Genomic DNA, 16,184 nt, shown 5'->3' on the forward strand with positions numbered 1-16,184 from the left:
CTGAAATTATTACTGAAACCATAATTATGGTTTAATGGTTTTGATAGTGTTCTATGAGAAACCAAAATAATTGTCTAATGGTTTTGTTATGGCTATGGTTTCTGTGAGTTGGTTTCAAAACCATTTTGCTGTGGAAATGGTTTCTGTGAGTTGTACTCCAAAACCATTTTGCAGTGAAAATGGTTTCCGTGAGTTGGTCTCCAAAACCATTTTGCTGTCGAAATGGTTTCTGTGAGTTGTACTCATTTTCACAGAAAATTCAAAACCATTAAGTACATATAATGGTTTTGTGCAAAACAACTTATTCAAAACAGCTTATTTATGCAAAACAGCTTATTCGAAACAACTTATTTATACAAAATAGCTTATTTGTGCAAAACAGCTTATTCAAAACAACTCATTTATACAAAACAGCTTATTTGTGCAAAACACCTTATTCAAAACAGCTTATTTATACAAAACAGCTTATTCGAAACAACTTATTTATACAAAATAGCTTATTTGTGCAAAACAACTTATTCAAAACAACTCATTTATACAAAACAGCTTATATGTGCAAAACAGCTTATTCAAAACAGCTTATTTATACAAAACAGCTTATTCGAAACAACTTATTCATACAAAATAGCTTATTTGTGCAAAACAGCTTATTCAAAACAACTTATTTATACAAAACAGCTTATTTGTGCAAAACAACTATTTTGCACAAAATAAGTTGTTTTGAATAAGCTTTTTATGAGTTAGAGAGAGAAATGAGTATGGATTATGAGTTTCTTTACTGGAACGTTGTTTAACACTGAAATTATTACTGAAACCATAATTATGGTTTAATGGTTTTGATAATCATGTATGTGAAACCAAGATAATTGTGTAATGGTTTTTAATGAAATTATTATTGTTAGATGGTTTTGAATAATGATTAGGATGTTATACACTGAAATTATTACTGAAACCATAATTATGGTTTAATGGTTTTGATAGTGTTCTATGAGAAACCAAAATAATTGTCTAATGGTTTTGTTATGGCTATGGTTTCTGTGAGTTGGTTTCAAAACCATTTTGCTGTGGAAATGGTTTCTGTGAGTTGTACTCCAAAACCATTTTGCAGTGAAAATGGTTTCCGTGAGTTGGTCTCCAAAACCATTTTGCTGTCGAAATGGTTTCTGTGAGTTGTACTCCAAAACCATTATATGTACTTAATGGTTTTGAATTTTCTGTGAAAATGGTTTTGAATTTTCAGTTCTGTTCTGTGAGTTGTACTCCAAAACCATTGCCATCATTCAGTTCTGTGAGTTGTACACCAAAACCATTTTGCTGTGAAAATGGTTTATGTGAGTTGTACTCCAAAACCATTAGATGTACTTAATGGTTTTCTTTGAAAATATTACTCATCACGCAAATAATTTTCCAGATAAACTCAAAACCTAACACGAATCCATTCACAATAACACTCATCACGCAAATAATTTTCCAGATTCATATGGCAACAACATCCAAACTGTTTTTAGAAATTGTTTTTATGAATAATTCAAGACATTATTGTGAAAAGAAATGTTAGAAACACTCTCATTCTAACACTTTTCTTAACACTCCTTTCTTGTTAGTTGAAACTCCTATGATACAGTGGTAGAAAGAGAGTCCAGTCCGTCCATAACCGTAAATGAAAGCCTCAGCAACCATTAGACAATTATTTTGGTTTCTCATAGAAGACTATCAAAACCATTAAACCATAATTATGGTTTCAGTAATAATTTCAGTGTATAACATCTTAATCATTATTCAAAACCATCTAAGAATAATAATTTCATTAAAAATCATTACACATTTATCTTGGTTTCACATACATGATTATCAAAACCATTAAACCATAATTATGGTTTCAGTAATAATTGCAGTGTATAACATGTTAAACAACGTTCCAGTAAAGAAACTCATAATCCATACTCATTTCTCTCTCTAACTCATAAAAAGCTTATTCAAAACAGCTTATTTTGTGCAAAATAGCTGTTTTGCACAAATAAGCTGTTTTGTATAAATAAGTTGTTTTGAATAAGCTGTTTTGCACAAATAAGCTATTTTATATAAATAAGTCGTTTCGAATAAGCTGTTTTGTATAAATAAGCTGTTTTGAATAAGCTGTTTTGCACAAATAAGCTGTTTTGTATAAATAAGTTGTTTTGAATAAGCTGTTTTGCACAAATAAGCTATTTTGTATAAATAAGTTGTTTCGAATAAGCTGTTTTGCATAAATAAGCTGTTTTGAATAAGTTGTTTTGCATAAATATGTTGTTTTGCATATATAAGTTGTTTTGAATAAGTTGTTTTTTAAAATGAAATCGGAATAAGCTGTTTTGTATAAATAAGTTGTTTTGCACAAATAAGCTGGTTTGTATAAATAAGTTGTTTTGAATAAGCTGTTTTGCACAAATAAGCTATTTTGTATAAATAAGTTGTTTCGAATAAGCTGTTTTGCATAAATAAGCTGTTTTGAATAAGTTGTTTTTGCATAAATATGTTGTTTTGCATAAATAAGTTGTTTTGAATAAGTTGTTTTTTAAAATGAAATCGGAATAAGTTGTTTTGTATAAATAAGCTGTTTTGAATAAGCTGTTTTGCACAAATAAGCTGTTTTGTATAAATAAGTTGTTTTGAATAAGCTGTTTTGCACAAATAAGCTATTTTGTATAAATAAGTTGTTTCGAATAAGCAGTTTTGCATAAATAAGCTGTTTTGCACAAATACGCTGTTTTGTATAAATAAGTTGTTTCGAATAAGCTGTTTTGCATAAATAAACTGTTTTGAATAAGTTGTTTTGCATAAATAAGTTGTTTTGAATAAGTTGTTTTGAAAATGAAATCGGAATAAGCTGTTTTGTATAAATAAGTTGTTTTGAATAAGCTGTTTTGTATAAATAAGTTGTTTTGAATAAGCTGTTTTGCACAAATAAGCTCTTTTGTATAAATAAGTTGTTTAGAATAAGCTGTTTTGCATAAATAAGTTGTTTTGAATAAGTTGTTTTGCATAAATATGTTGTTTTGCATAAATAAGTTGTTTTGAATAAGTTGTTTTTTAAAATGAAATCGGAATGCGTTGTTTTGTATAAATAAGCAAGTTTGAATAAGCTGTTTTGCACAAATAAGCTGTTTTGTATAAATAAGTTGTTTTGAATAAGTTGTTTTGCACAAATAAGCTATTTTGTATAAATAAGTTGTTTCGAATAAGCTGTTTTGCATAAATTAGCTGTTTTGAATAAGTTGTTTTGCATAAATAAGTTGTTTTGAATAAGTTGTTTTTTAAAATAAAATCGGAATAAGCTGTTTTGTATAAATAAGCTGTTTTGAATAAGCTGTTTTGAACAAATAAGCTGTTTTGCATAAATAAGCTGTTTTGAATAAGTTGGTTTTTAAAATTAATCGGAATAAGCAGTTTTGTATAAATAAGCTGTTTTGCACAAATAAGCTATTTTGTATAAATAAGTTGTTTCGAATAAGCTGTTTTGCATAAATAAGCTGTTTTGAATAAGTTGTTTTGCATGAATATGTTGTTTTGCATAAATAAGTTGTTTTGAATAAGTTGTTTTTTAAAATGAAATCGGAATAAGCTGTTTTGTATAAATAAGCTGTTTTGAACAAATAAGCTGTTTTGCATAAATAAGTTGTTTTGAATAAGCGGTTTTAAAAAAAGTGATCCTAATAAGTTGTTTCGAATAAGCTGTTTTGCATAAATAAGCTATTTTGAATAAGTTGGTTTTTAAAATTAATCGGAATAAGCTGTTTTGCATAAATAAGTTGTTTTGAATAAGCGGTTTTTAAAAAATCACTCTAATAAGTTGTTTTGCATAAATAAACTATTTCGAATAAGCTATTTTGCATAAATAAATTGTTAAAAAAAAAAATTATAATATGGGGCTTTATTAGACCCACAAACAAATAGATTTTATAGTGGACTCAAATAATTCTTTTCACTTGGGGTGTAGAAAGCAATTATGTTGGGTGTAGAAAGCAATTATGCACGGTGCATAAGGATCTCCTTATGCACCATAACTTTTGCCTAATTGATTAACTCTATTGCTATATTAATTTGTGACGTGCGGTCACGCTTATCTTATTTGTTCCATGATTTAAGGAACGGTGAAGAACGTAGGTAGAGGTGTCAATAGAGCCCCAAATTTCAAAGTCCACTTAAAAAAGCCTCCACTAAGCCCACTAAATTAAAGCCCCCTAATTGAAAAGAATTATTTGGGGCCAAGCCCACTATAAAATCTATTTATTTGTGGGTCTAATAAAGCCCCATATTATAATTTTTTTTTCGTAACAGTTTATTTATGCAAAATAGCTTATTCGAAATAGTTTATTTATGCAAAACAACTTATTAGAATGACTTTTTAAAAACCGCTTATTCAAAACAACTTATTTATGCAAAACAGCTTATTCCGATCTCATTTTAAAAAAACAACTTATTTAAAACAGCTTATTTATGCAAAACAGCTTATTCGAAACAACTTATTTATACTTTGTGCAAAACAGCTTATTCAAAACAGCTTATTTATACAAAACAGCTTATTCCGATTTCATTTTAAAAAAACAACTTATTCAAAACAGCTTATTTATGCAAAACAGCTTATTCGAAGAAACTTATTTAAACAAAACAGCTTATTTGTGCAAAACAACTTATTCAAAACAGCTTATTTATACAAAACAGCTTATTCCGATTTCATTTTAAAAAAACAACTTATTCAAAACAACTTATATATGCAAAACAACATATTTATGCAAAACAACTTATTCAAAACAGCTTATTTATGCAAAACAGCTTATTCGAAACAACTTATTTATACAAAATAGCTTATATGTGCAAAACAGCTTATTGAAAACAACTTATTTATACAAAACAGCTTATTTGTGCAAAACAGCTTATTTATACAAAACAACTTATTCAAAACAATTTATTTATGCAAAACAACTTATTCAAAACAACTTATTTATGCAAAACAACTTATTCAAAACAGCTTATTTATGCAAAACAGCTTATTCGAAACAACTTATTTATACAAAATAGCTTATTTGTGCAAAACAACTTATTAGGATCACTTTTTCTTAAAACCGCTTATTCGAAACAACTTATCTATGCAAAACAGCTTATTCAAAACAGCTTATTTATGCAAAACAGCTTATTACGATCTTATTTTAAAAAACAACTTATTCAAAACACCTTATTTTTTTTAAAAAAAAACAGCTTATTTATGCAAAAACAGCTTATTCAAAACAGCTTATTTGCTCAAAACATCTTATTTATGCAAAACAACTTATTCAAAACAGCTTATTAATGCAAAACAGCTTATTACGAATAAGCTGTTTTTGCATAAATAAGTTGTTTTGCACAAATAAGCTGTTTTGAATAAGTTTTTTTTGCATAAATAAGTTGTTTCAAATAAGCGGTTTTAAAAAAAAGTGATCCTAATAAGCTGTTTTGTATAAATAAGTTATTTTGAATAAGTTGTTTTGCATAAATAAGCTGTTTTGAATAAGTTGTTTTGCACAAATATGTTGTTTTGCATAAATAAGTTGTTTTGAATAAGCTGTTTTGCACAAATAAGCTATTTTGTATAAATCAGTTGTTTCGAATAAGCTGTTTTGCACAAATAAGCTATTTTGTATAAATAAGTTGTTTCGAATAAGCTGTTTTGCACAAATAAGTTGTTTTGTATAAATAAGTTGTTTCGAATAAGCTGTTTTGCACAAATAAGCTATTTTGTATAAATAAGTTGTTTCGAATAAGCTGTTTTGCACAAATAAGCAGTTTTGTATAAATAAGTTGTTTCGAATAAGCTGTTTTGCACAAATAAGCTATTTTGTATAAATAAGTTGTTTCGAATAAGCTGTTTTGAATAAATAAGCTGTTTTGAATAAGTTGTTTTGCATAAATATGTTGTTTTGCATAAATAAGCTGTTTTGAATAAGCTGTTTTGCACAAATAAGTAGTTTTGTATAAATAAGTTGTTTTGAATAAGCTGTTTTGCACAAATAAGCTATTTTGTATAAATAAGTTGTTTCGAATAAGCTGTTTTGCATAAATAAGCTGTTTTGAATAAGTTATTTTGCATAAATATGTTGTTTTGCATAAATAAGTTGTTTTGAATAAGTTGTTTTTTAAAATGAAATCGTAATAAGCTATTTTGTATAAATAAACTGTTTTGAATAAAAAAAACTTCAAAAATAGTTTTTTTTTAAAAAAAAACTTTAAAAGAAAATGTTTATAGAAATTTTGGGGCTTGGGGACTTTTGATTTGTAGGCTTGCATGAATGTGGGCCTTTTAATCGTGTGGATTTTTAAGCCCCATTACTATGTGGGCTGGGGCCAAAACTTCAAGGCCCCATGATATTGACACCTCTAAACGTAGGTGTTGCCAAAATCCTGATATGAAAGAGGAGAAAATCTTGTGTGGTCCTGGTCCTGGTCCACACAAGTGATCTTTGGTCACACAAAGAGAAAAAAGAGAAGAGAGAGAAGAGAGAAGAGAGAGAAAATGGAGAAGAGAGAAGAGAAGAGAGAGAAAGAAAAAACTTGTGTGTGTGACCAAAACCAAAATTCTTGGTCCTGGTCCACCCAAGTGTTTCTCATGAAAGAGTGTTTGTTTCTTTGGGATGACATCAGGAGTAGATTTTTGTGATGTGTCATAAGTTATGCCGTTGTTTGCACCTCATATGGACTTAATGTTGGACCTCGTTGTGGGGTCATTCTGATGCTTTAGGAGTGGGTTTTCTTGCTAGATTATCATTAGAATAAGACTTATTTTTTCCATCTATGTCTTTTTCAGGTGCTCTATTTTTTTTTCTTTCAAAAATACCCATTGTTCGGATTTTAGAATCCAAACAATATTTCGGTTTCTAAAATCCGAACACTATTTATATATAACTCGAAATCATATATCTTCCTCGTTTCAACGTTTTCATAAACATGCCCTAAAACTTCTATTGCACACCTCAAAATCCTAAACTCCCTCATTTGGTGATTCTTGAATGTTTTTTGCTCAAAATCATCACATTTCAAGTCTTTTCAAACATCAAACACAGAATAAGGTCTCATTTCCTCGATTTATAATTGTTGGGGTTGTATGTTTTTTTCTAATTGGCTAAACTTAATCAGATTTTATTATCTGAACGAGGCTTTTCCTTGTTCAGATTATATAATCTTAAGTTAATCACTTTTTAGCAATTTTGTGGATTTTTGTATGTATACGTGATTTTGCATGTTTCAGATATGGACCGCATGGTCCGCATTGGAAATGACAGATTTTCCATGACTGCTTCTGCTAGGCAAAAATGGTGGGAGAGAAATGAAGCAGAAGGGAGAGTGGGGCAGGCATAGGTATAGGGGCAGGGCCTCCGTGTTGGTGGCTTCAAACTATCTCAGAAGAACGAGTTTGAGCCCCAGCTCGAGGAGAAAGTTGAGGTGGAGGTGGAGAATGCGTTTGATGATAAGCAGTTGCAGGAGGAGGAGATGGTGGAACCACAACCGAGGGATGACTATCCTGGTGGCCCATATGACTTGTGTAATATTTTTTTAATTAATGTAAAATTATGTTAATGTTTTGTTTATAATTTTTGCAGTGGCATTCCAATTTAAAGTGCGTGAACAACGCGAAAAAGTTGCAGGTTATACATGATAATGAAAATATGATATGATGCAAGAGCAATGATTCAAAATATCATACAAGCCACTAGTCTTCAATGATTACAGAATGTCAGTTACTTTGTTCTTGACCATGGCATGTTGTCTACTTTTGTTTAGAGATGACACGAAAAGACGTCTAGCTTCCCTCTTTTCATTGGAGAGATTACAGTGACACTTGATGATGTGTCATGTTTGCTGCATATCCCCATCGAGGGAATACTCTTGGACCACAATGGTCCTCTTTCGAGGTATAACGCAATTGATTTGATGGTGGAGTTGTTGGGGGATGATGTGGTTGAGGATGATAATAGGTTAGAAAGACGAATGGTGCTCATGCGCATTTTGGATCGTTGAGGGAGAATTTTATGAAGCTTCTTTGGGAGGCAATTGAAGCTCAAGAAGAACTTGATTTTGTATAGATGTGGATGAAGTGAGACCAGGTTGTCCACATCTATTTGCTCTACTTGGTGTATGTCACGCTTTTCATTAACAAGATCACCACATATGTGTATGTGGCATACCTGAAGAATTTCAGAGACCCGGATCTTTTCGGCTATTAAATTAGTTTACTAGTTACATCAAAAAGAAACTTTAGTTGTGAATAGTCAAAAACATTATGTTGGGAAGTAGATTCTTTTCGGCCACTAGACTCCAATGAAATATACACCCTTGAATATTTTCTCTTATTTTTAACATCAAATTTCTTCCATCGTTTGTTTTGAATGGCTACCATTGCACTGGACTTCTCCTTTAATTTCCCAGGACAGAATCCATTCCTATGATGTTGTGTTCATTTAGCACTTCACATCATTTTTTACTAAGTTTCAAAATTGATTACATTCAATAAAAAAGTTTTAAAATTGATGATGCCAATATTGATTAATCATAAAGTTTGAAAAACTTTTCTTCTGATCCATTTAATGTTTCCCATTTACTAGAAATAGCTTTAAGTATTTACTAAAAAGAAAAAATAGCCTTTTGTTATAAAGCACCAACCTAGAAATGGACATTAAACATGATGCTAACACGTAAACAAAGTTAATGTAACTAACAAGTTTGGCAACATCGAACACCAACACATGTCAGATACCGAATACACCTTCAATTTTTGGTACATAAATTTTTTTGGTACCAAAAAAATACACCTTCAATTTGATGTGTCAATACTACATACATTCAAAAGAAAATTCATTTCTCCACTAAAGAAACTTATATTGACAATCTTAAGTTGCATTAACATCACATATAGGTAGCAATTTAATGTAAGATTATATATAAATATGTTATGCCTCAACAAATCTTGCAAATTCATTTGTCAAACTTTCTGCAAAATTTCAACTAACAAGATTTCTTTCCAATATTCTTCAACCCTTGATCAACAAACCCGAAAAGAGAAAAACCATACTCAATAGGGGCATCAAATCTGCAAGCATGCATGCAAGCTTGCAAAAATGAAAAATTCTAGCAGTTTATAAGCATAGAAGACTAACTAAATTGATCATATTACAACTGAAAGAAACCATATTTTCTCTTTTTAGGTTGACAAGCATGAAGACTAAGGAAAGCATTGAAGTAGAAGTCCCAAGATTCGCTGGTTTGAGTGATATGTTCTTGACCAAATGGATGTTGTTCTGCATACTTCACCATATCTTCAGCAGTTGCCAGTCCATCCAAATATTGTCGTAAATCGCCATCAGCAGCTGACCAAAAAACATATTGTTATTAATAGACCCTTAGTATACCATGTCGATGTTACTATTTGTTCACCTTCATTTATTTCTAGAAGATGTGAGATTATAGCCATATTTTAAAAGAGCAATTGAAAAGGGACAATGATCAAGCAAAACCTTCTAAGTTTACAAATATACGTAGATCATTTTGTACCATACCTAATGAATTATCATTCTGATTCTCATAACTGAATGTATGCGGAAAGATTGAGTTGTGTGGCTGCAATAATTCATCAACACAACAACCATAAGTTACGCCATATAACAATGTTTAATGACCGAAAATAAGCTTGATAAATGAAAAAATATAAAGGGTTAGTTGATTTACAGGATTAAGCAGTGCCTTGTAGGGAGAATCATCCAGCAGCAATGTGTTTGACTCGTTGTAATATCCCTTCTCCCAAGGAAGATTAGGATCATACTTGTCCCAAATCATCCTTAAATCCTTAAAAACTATTGGCTTGCGCTTGTTCTCAAGAGTTTTGAAAGCTGTTTCAGTACAATGTGACATGTCCTGTCAAAGAATCAATGCAATCCTTACGAACTAGACCAATGTTATACGCTAGAGACCAATTATGCTAAAAGCAATGCAATCATAAATCGATAAAAACATGCACTGTCGTGATTTGCACTCAGCATTTCCTAATGTTGTAGCCTCGGCCATATATCGAAGATCGGATGGTTAAAATTTTAAGTTGTATGATAAATCAAATTTCAAAATTCAAAGCACAGACCGTCCGTACTTCATCTAACAATCCTTATTTAGCGACTGTAGTTACTGCAGTCAATCTACGTTAATGCGATTTTCATTATAAACTAGTTTCCAATCGAAGTAGATATATACCACATATGATTTTAAGTCACGGACCTCAACCGTAATGCAGAAGTAGTATCGTGGATTTTGAGATCTTTGCAACGGCATTGCAGGAATTATTTTGACTGTATCGGCCACAGTTTTCCACATTTTGCCGCAATATTAAGGTTGGCAATGTAACCGCGACGGTAAATTAAAACCACGATACCACTAAAAATGGAACTAAAAATGCAAATCTGAATGCTTGATAATCCCTAATACTAAAAACGGTATAAAATACAATGAAAAGATTACATAGTTAAAAACAACGGTATAATTTATGCCAAATCTACCAAAACAAATTCTCTAGTTTACAGAACAATCTATTTCAAAATTAGAGACATTTTATAAATAAAATAAAATTGATGAAGTGCTCAGGAGTACTTACCCAACAGAAAATCAACCTTTGTTTCATGTCTCCCATCAAATAATCAATAACACTGTCAACATTTCTCCTAAAAAATTACAAAAATATGAGTCAATAAGTAGTATACAAAGTGAAAGAAAAAGCTGTTGAATCAATAAGCAGCAAATAGTAAATAAATGTTTAAGATTACTTCGTTCTTGAAGACCACACAGCCACATCAAATCTCTCAAAGCAGAAGTTCAGAAACTCGTGATAAAAAGGCCTCTCGAATACTGAGGAAAACAAAGCACAAACCAATCATTAGAAAATAGATTAATCCATAAATCCAATTCTATGCCGTCAATCAATTGTACTCGTCAGATCATTAAAAACTATGTGGCATCGACACTCCAAACTAAAGATGTGTCTGGTTTCCGACACAACATGTGAATATGTGATACAATGTCATGTCTAGTGTTTCATAGTTAAAATTATTTTACTTTAATCATAACTACTTTCAAATTCAAACATATGAAAAAGTAATAATAAAAATAATAAAACAGATTTTTCTCACATGCTTTCCCGGCTATGATTGCATCTGGTTTGACATGGTTTGGAGGTGGAAAAACAATATCACAAAGAAGTCCATTTAAATCAAGAACAAGAAGCTTCTTCTTCTTCTTCAAACTTCCAATTGAAGAAATACACAAATTGTTTTCCTCTTCTTCTTTTTTATCAGTAACTTTTTCAGCAATAGTATCTTTTTCTACCTTAGCTACACCAAAAACCATTTTCTTCCTCTTATCTATCTATATCAAAATCAATTCTGTAAACATGAACATCATAATCATATCATATCATACATAGTATTCAAATAAATGTAACATAATCATATTACATAAGAAAAAAATATATATAATATATATAACAAAAATAAGTGTAATAAGTAATACAATAATTCTAACAAGTGTGTGATAAGAACAAGAGAAAAATCATGAGTACTAATCAAGAAGAAAAAGAAAACAGAATTGAAGAAATTTGAATGGAACAGACCTGAAGATGTGTTTGAGTTTTCTACTTCATGACTTGAACACAAAGGAAAGGAATATTATAAATATAAATAGAAAATTTTAAAATGAATATATAGCATTGACCGTTTGGGTTTTCAGTTTTTCGGTATTTTTTGACCGAAACAGAAAATACTCCTACTTACAAGGAAGTAGTTCAAACAATATCAATATTTTCTGGTAAAAAAACAAAAAAGTAATTTAAGCAACAAAATAAATGCACACCCTTTTAAAAAAAAAGTTAGTTTGACTGCATTTAATTTATAAAAACAATATCCATATTTTTTATTTTCTTTTTTGGATAAATATCCATATTTTCGAATTTGACCTTATCTTGAAAATTAAACACCGGAAACATATACTTTCTTCCGTCACTATTATAAGTTAATATTCTTTTTTAATGTTCATTGAATAATTGATGTATTCGATTTATAATAAAGTCCAGATGCATCAGTTATTAAATTAATCTGAAAAAATAATATTGCTTCTAATATGACTGGTTATATCAAAAGTTGAAGAAAAATAATAATTTAAGGGTACATTTGAAAGAATAACACTTATTATAGTATTGTAATTGTATTTTGGTTATATATGTGTTTGAAGGTGAGAAAAACACAAGAAGGGGGGTTGAATTGTGTTTTGAAAAATTCTTCGTTTCTCCTAAAACTGAACACACTGATCAGAAGCTAAGTGAAACAGCTTCTGAAGTGATAATCAGAATCTACACGCAGCGGAATAAAACAGAGAGAGAGAAGAAGAACGACACAAAGCAATTATACTGGTTCCTTCCACAATCCGGAAGTAGTCCAGTCCCCCTTGCACTTCCAAGGAGATTTCACTAAGAGTAATATCTAATTACAATTGCTCAAGCACACCTGCAAGAGACTTCCTTTGCTCAAGCACACTTTGCAAGAGTCTTCCTATGCTCAAGAACACAATCAAGAGACTTCCCTGCTTAAGCACAACTGCAAGAGACTTCTAACTAAACAAAATTACACAGAAAATTGTTTAAGGTTGAACACTTGATATACAATCAGAGGTGCTCACAATACAAATCAGGTACAGACTCAATAACTTAAGAATTTCTAAGATGAAACTTTGAGACACAGAAATTCTAAGTGAATGCAGAACAATTTCAGCAGAGGTTTGGCACTTGTAATAATGTTGTGAGTCTTTCGTTCAACATTACCAAAACTCTAAGTCTCCACTCCTTTATATAGAGGTGTGAAAGAGACGTTGTGAAATTGCCAGCACATCAAAGAGTCGTTGTTGAAGCTTGATCTTTCACCAATGATCTTTTGCCTGATTTGGTTTTTGTCCTATGAAGAACCAATTTGAAATCCATTCCTTATCCAAAGGAACATCTATGCAGGCGAAGCCGTATTCTGGAGTTGTTTTCTTGTCTTGTAGCGTGGACACAAAACAGAGTAGTGGAGAAGGTGGTTGTACAGTTCGTACAAAAGTACAATGTCAACGCTTTCGTCCAAAATTGCAAGCACATGTCTTCAAACACCTTTGAAATGACCGTTGCAAGATTCCACTAATCTTTTGTTGTGTTTTCGAATCCAATAGACAGCTTTTGCAGTGATGATTCTTCAATCCTTGAATCTTTGCAAATCCAGTTGATCTTCAGCTTCTGGTGAAATGACTTCTGATGAGGCAGCTTCTGATGATGCAGCTTCTGATGATACAGCTTCTGATAACGCAGCTTTTGATGATGTAGCTTCTGGACCTCTTGTCTTCAGGAGCACTGTTCTTCTGGAGCACTATTCTTCAGAAGCACTTTACTAACTTCAGGAGCAGCTTTGCTTCAGGAGCGCTTTTTCTCTTCAGGAGCGAGTTGCCTTCAGGAGCACTAAGCTTCAATTTGTTGATTCCTTTTGCTCTTTATTTGCCCATTCAGAACCAATAAATGATGTAACTTTTTAATTATGGTCATGTACACTTGAACAAATATTAGCTAGTCCAATTTACAATTTTTAATACCTTGTTATCATCAAAACTCTTTAAGGTTCATTGTTAAACACATTTTGTTCCAACAGTGTTTACCGGTGTTTTTGGTAAACAATATGACTAGTTTTTAAACGTTGCTTGCATGATCAAACTAGAAATTCTAGTACATGTTGTGCAATCTTTTTTCAGAAAATGCTTGAATGTTTATCATATTCATGAATTTACTTATGAAGAAGATGATAAAACTGTTTTAGGATGAAGATAACTATCTTTCGACAGAAACCAGCAGATTAAAGGGTAGATTTTATTGTAGCAAAAAGGTAGATATGTAAAGGTGGGTTTATTTATGGATGATATGTGGTGGAGAGGTGAGTTGTGATGGCGAAATTGGTGAAAAAAAGGGTTGAATTTTGTGGGTTTGTAAGTCTGGACAAAATTTAATAGAGTAACAGTAGGTTTCTAATTTATGAAAAATGGGTTGTGAAGGGCCATATTTATAGACTAGGGAAATCGTGTCACGGTTTGAGCTGTAACAGTCAAGAATTTTAAACTGATCCTCCAATCGTTTCACGATTAAGAGGAACTGTGTCACGGTTTCCTCAACTACCAGTTTTTTTTATAATTTTGAACTTCTAAAATCATGTCACGATTACGCTATTGTGTCACGATTTTAGTTGCAGAGAGGATTGGCCTTGCGCACTTAGAAAAAAAATTCTTGCCCTAATTTTTTCAGCAAAAATATATATTTTTTTATTAAAAGCAACAAAAATTAGAAACAATAACTGCAAATTGTAAATGGTAGGTTGCCTCCCATCCAACGCTTCTTTATCGTCACTAGCTTGACAACGAAAGACTCTTAGAGGTCAGTAAGAACAAGTCCTACCCTTTCCTTTGGTAGTTTTCCGCCCAAGTATGGCTTGATTCTATGTTCGTTCACCTTGAAAATCCTATCACCTTTCGAAGTCATCAACTCCATAGCTCCATGAGGTGACACACTTTTGATCACGAACGGCCCTGACCACTTGGACTTCAGCTTTCCAGGAAATAAATTCAACGTGGAATTATATAGTTGCCCAACGTTAAACTCCATAGACAGTAAGTGTTTTTCATGGTATCTCTTTGTTCTTTCTTTATGAATGAGCGCATTTTCATAAACTCTCAGACTCATTTCCTCTAACTCATTCAGTTTCAAGAGTCTTTTCTTACCAGCTAGAGTTTGATCAAAATTTAGGGCCTTAATAGCCCAATAAGCTTTGTGTTCCAACTCTATTGGTAAATGGCAAGCCTTCCCATAGACCAGCTGGTAAGGGGATATCCCTATATAGGTCTTGAAGGTTGTTCTATATGCCTACAATGCGTTGTCTAATTTCCTATACCAATCCTTCCTACTAAACGCAATTGTCTTCTCTAAGATTTGCTTCAGTTGGTGGTTTGAAACCTCGACTTACCCACTAGTTTGAGGATGATAGGGAGTTGCAACTTTTGCTTGACATCAATTTTTTTTTAAAACAGTTTCAAGATAGTTATTGCAAAAGTGCTTCCCCTATCACATATGAAAACTTTAGGGGTTCTAATCCTAGTGAAAATGTGTATTTTCAATAAGTTAACCACAGTTTTGGCATCATTAGTAACACATGTTATTGTTTCAACCCACTTAGTCACATAGTCAACACACACCAAGATATACAAATAAGAATAAGAGGATGGGAAAGGTCCGATGAAGTCCATGCCCCAACAGTCAAAAGGTTCAATTTCTAAAATTCCATTATGGGGCATCTCATTCCTCTTAGAGATATTACCTGTTCTTTGGCACTGATCACATTGTCAACAAGTATTTAAAAGATGCATATAAGAGGATAGGAAAGGTCCCATGAAGTCAATGCTCCAACAGTCAAAAGGTTCAATTTCTAAAATTCCATTATGGGGCATCTCATTCCTCTTAGATATATTACATGTTCTTTGGCACTGATCACATTGTCAACAAGTATTTAAAAGCTGCATGATCTGTAAAAACAATGATTTTGGAGTCAATTAGGTAATATCAAAAAATTTCCAATGCAAAGATTATAGCAAGTAATTCCTTTTCAGTTGTGGAATAATTAATTTGATTTTCATTCAAAACCTTGCTTGCATAGTAAATTGCATGGAAAAATTTCTGCTTGCGTTGGCCAAGGACTACTCCAACCGGATGATCACTCGCATCACACATGACTTCAAATGAAATATCCCAATTTGGAGCAATGATTATCGGCGCAGTCACCAACTTGTTTTTAATAAAAAATAAATAATCTAAACATTCATAATCAAAATTAAAATCATTTTCTTTGACTAAGAGGTTACATAGGGACTTAGCAATTTTTGAAAAGTCTTTAATAAATCGCCGATAAAAACCAGCATGCGCCAAGAAACTCCTAACTCCTTTAACATTCAAAGGATGGAGAAGTTTCTACATAACCTCTATCTTCGCTTGGTCCACCTGGATTCCTTTTCCTCTTATTGTGTGCCCCAAAACTATACCATCAGTTACCATAAAATGGCAATTTTTTTCCAATTTAAAATGA

The 16,184-nt window shown here is 31.6% G+C and overlaps 1 protein-coding gene and 1 long non-coding RNA gene across 3 annotated transcripts; one reads left to right on the plus strand and one right to left on the minus strand.

Annotated features, from left to right (window-relative positions):
- Window positions 1-6,625: 6,625 nt before the first annotated feature.
- Window positions 6,626-8,367, plus strand: LOC146904459 (uncharacterized). The gene is made up of 2 exons (XR_015019748.1): window positions 6,626-7,079; window positions 7,259-8,367. It is a non-coding gene; the product is annotated as an uncharacterized LOC146904459 (long non-coding RNA).
- Window positions 8,368-8,920: 553 nt separating this feature from the next.
- On the minus strand, window positions 8,921-11,812 carry LOC146904460 (putative FCP1 homology domain-containing protein C1271.03c). Of its 2 annotated transcripts, XM_085722632.1 has the most exons (7): window positions 11,657-11,778; window positions 11,178-11,429; window positions 10,815-10,896; window positions 10,646-10,712; window positions 9,733-9,918; window positions 9,564-9,624; window positions 8,921-9,374 (listed from the first exon to the last, which is right to left on the minus strand). In XM_085722632.1, the coding sequence occupies exons 2-7, from the start codon at window positions 11,392-11,394 to the stop codon at window positions 9,178-9,180; spliced, it is 810 nt and encodes a 269-aa protein (XP_085578758.1). In that variant the 5' UTR covers window positions 11,395-11,429; window positions 11,657-11,778; the 3' UTR covers window positions 8,921-9,177. The 2 variants fall into 2 exon arrangements, with proteins under 2 accessions (XP_085578758.1, XP_085578757.1); XM_085722631.1 differs by having other exon boundaries at window positions 11,178-11,812.
- Window positions 11,813-16,184: the final 4,372 nt, after the last annotated feature.

The sequence above is a fragment of the Medicago sativa genome, chromosome 7 (assembly GCF_051527215.1).
Source record: "Medicago sativa cultivar Bolivia chromosome 7, Bolivia_mono, whole genome shotgun sequence".
Taxonomy (NCBI): Eukaryota; Viridiplantae; Streptophyta; class Magnoliopsida; order Fabales; family Fabaceae; genus Medicago; species Medicago sativa.

Excerpts from the sequence above, each read along its gene's own strand:
- LOC146904460 (XM_085722631.1), bottom strand. The coding sequence starts at position 11,394 with ATGGTTTTTGGTGTAGCTAAGGTAGAAAAAGATACTATTGCTGAAAAA. Across the intron at positions 10,897-11,177 it reads AATCATAGCCGGGAAAGCAT|TATTCGAGAGGCCTTTTTAT; the intron begins GTGAGAAAAATC and ends TGTTTTCCTCAG. Across the intron at positions 9,919-10,645 it reads AAAGGTTGATTTTCTGTTGG|GACATGTCACATTGTACTGA; the intron begins GTAAGTACTCCT and ends ATTCTTTGACAG.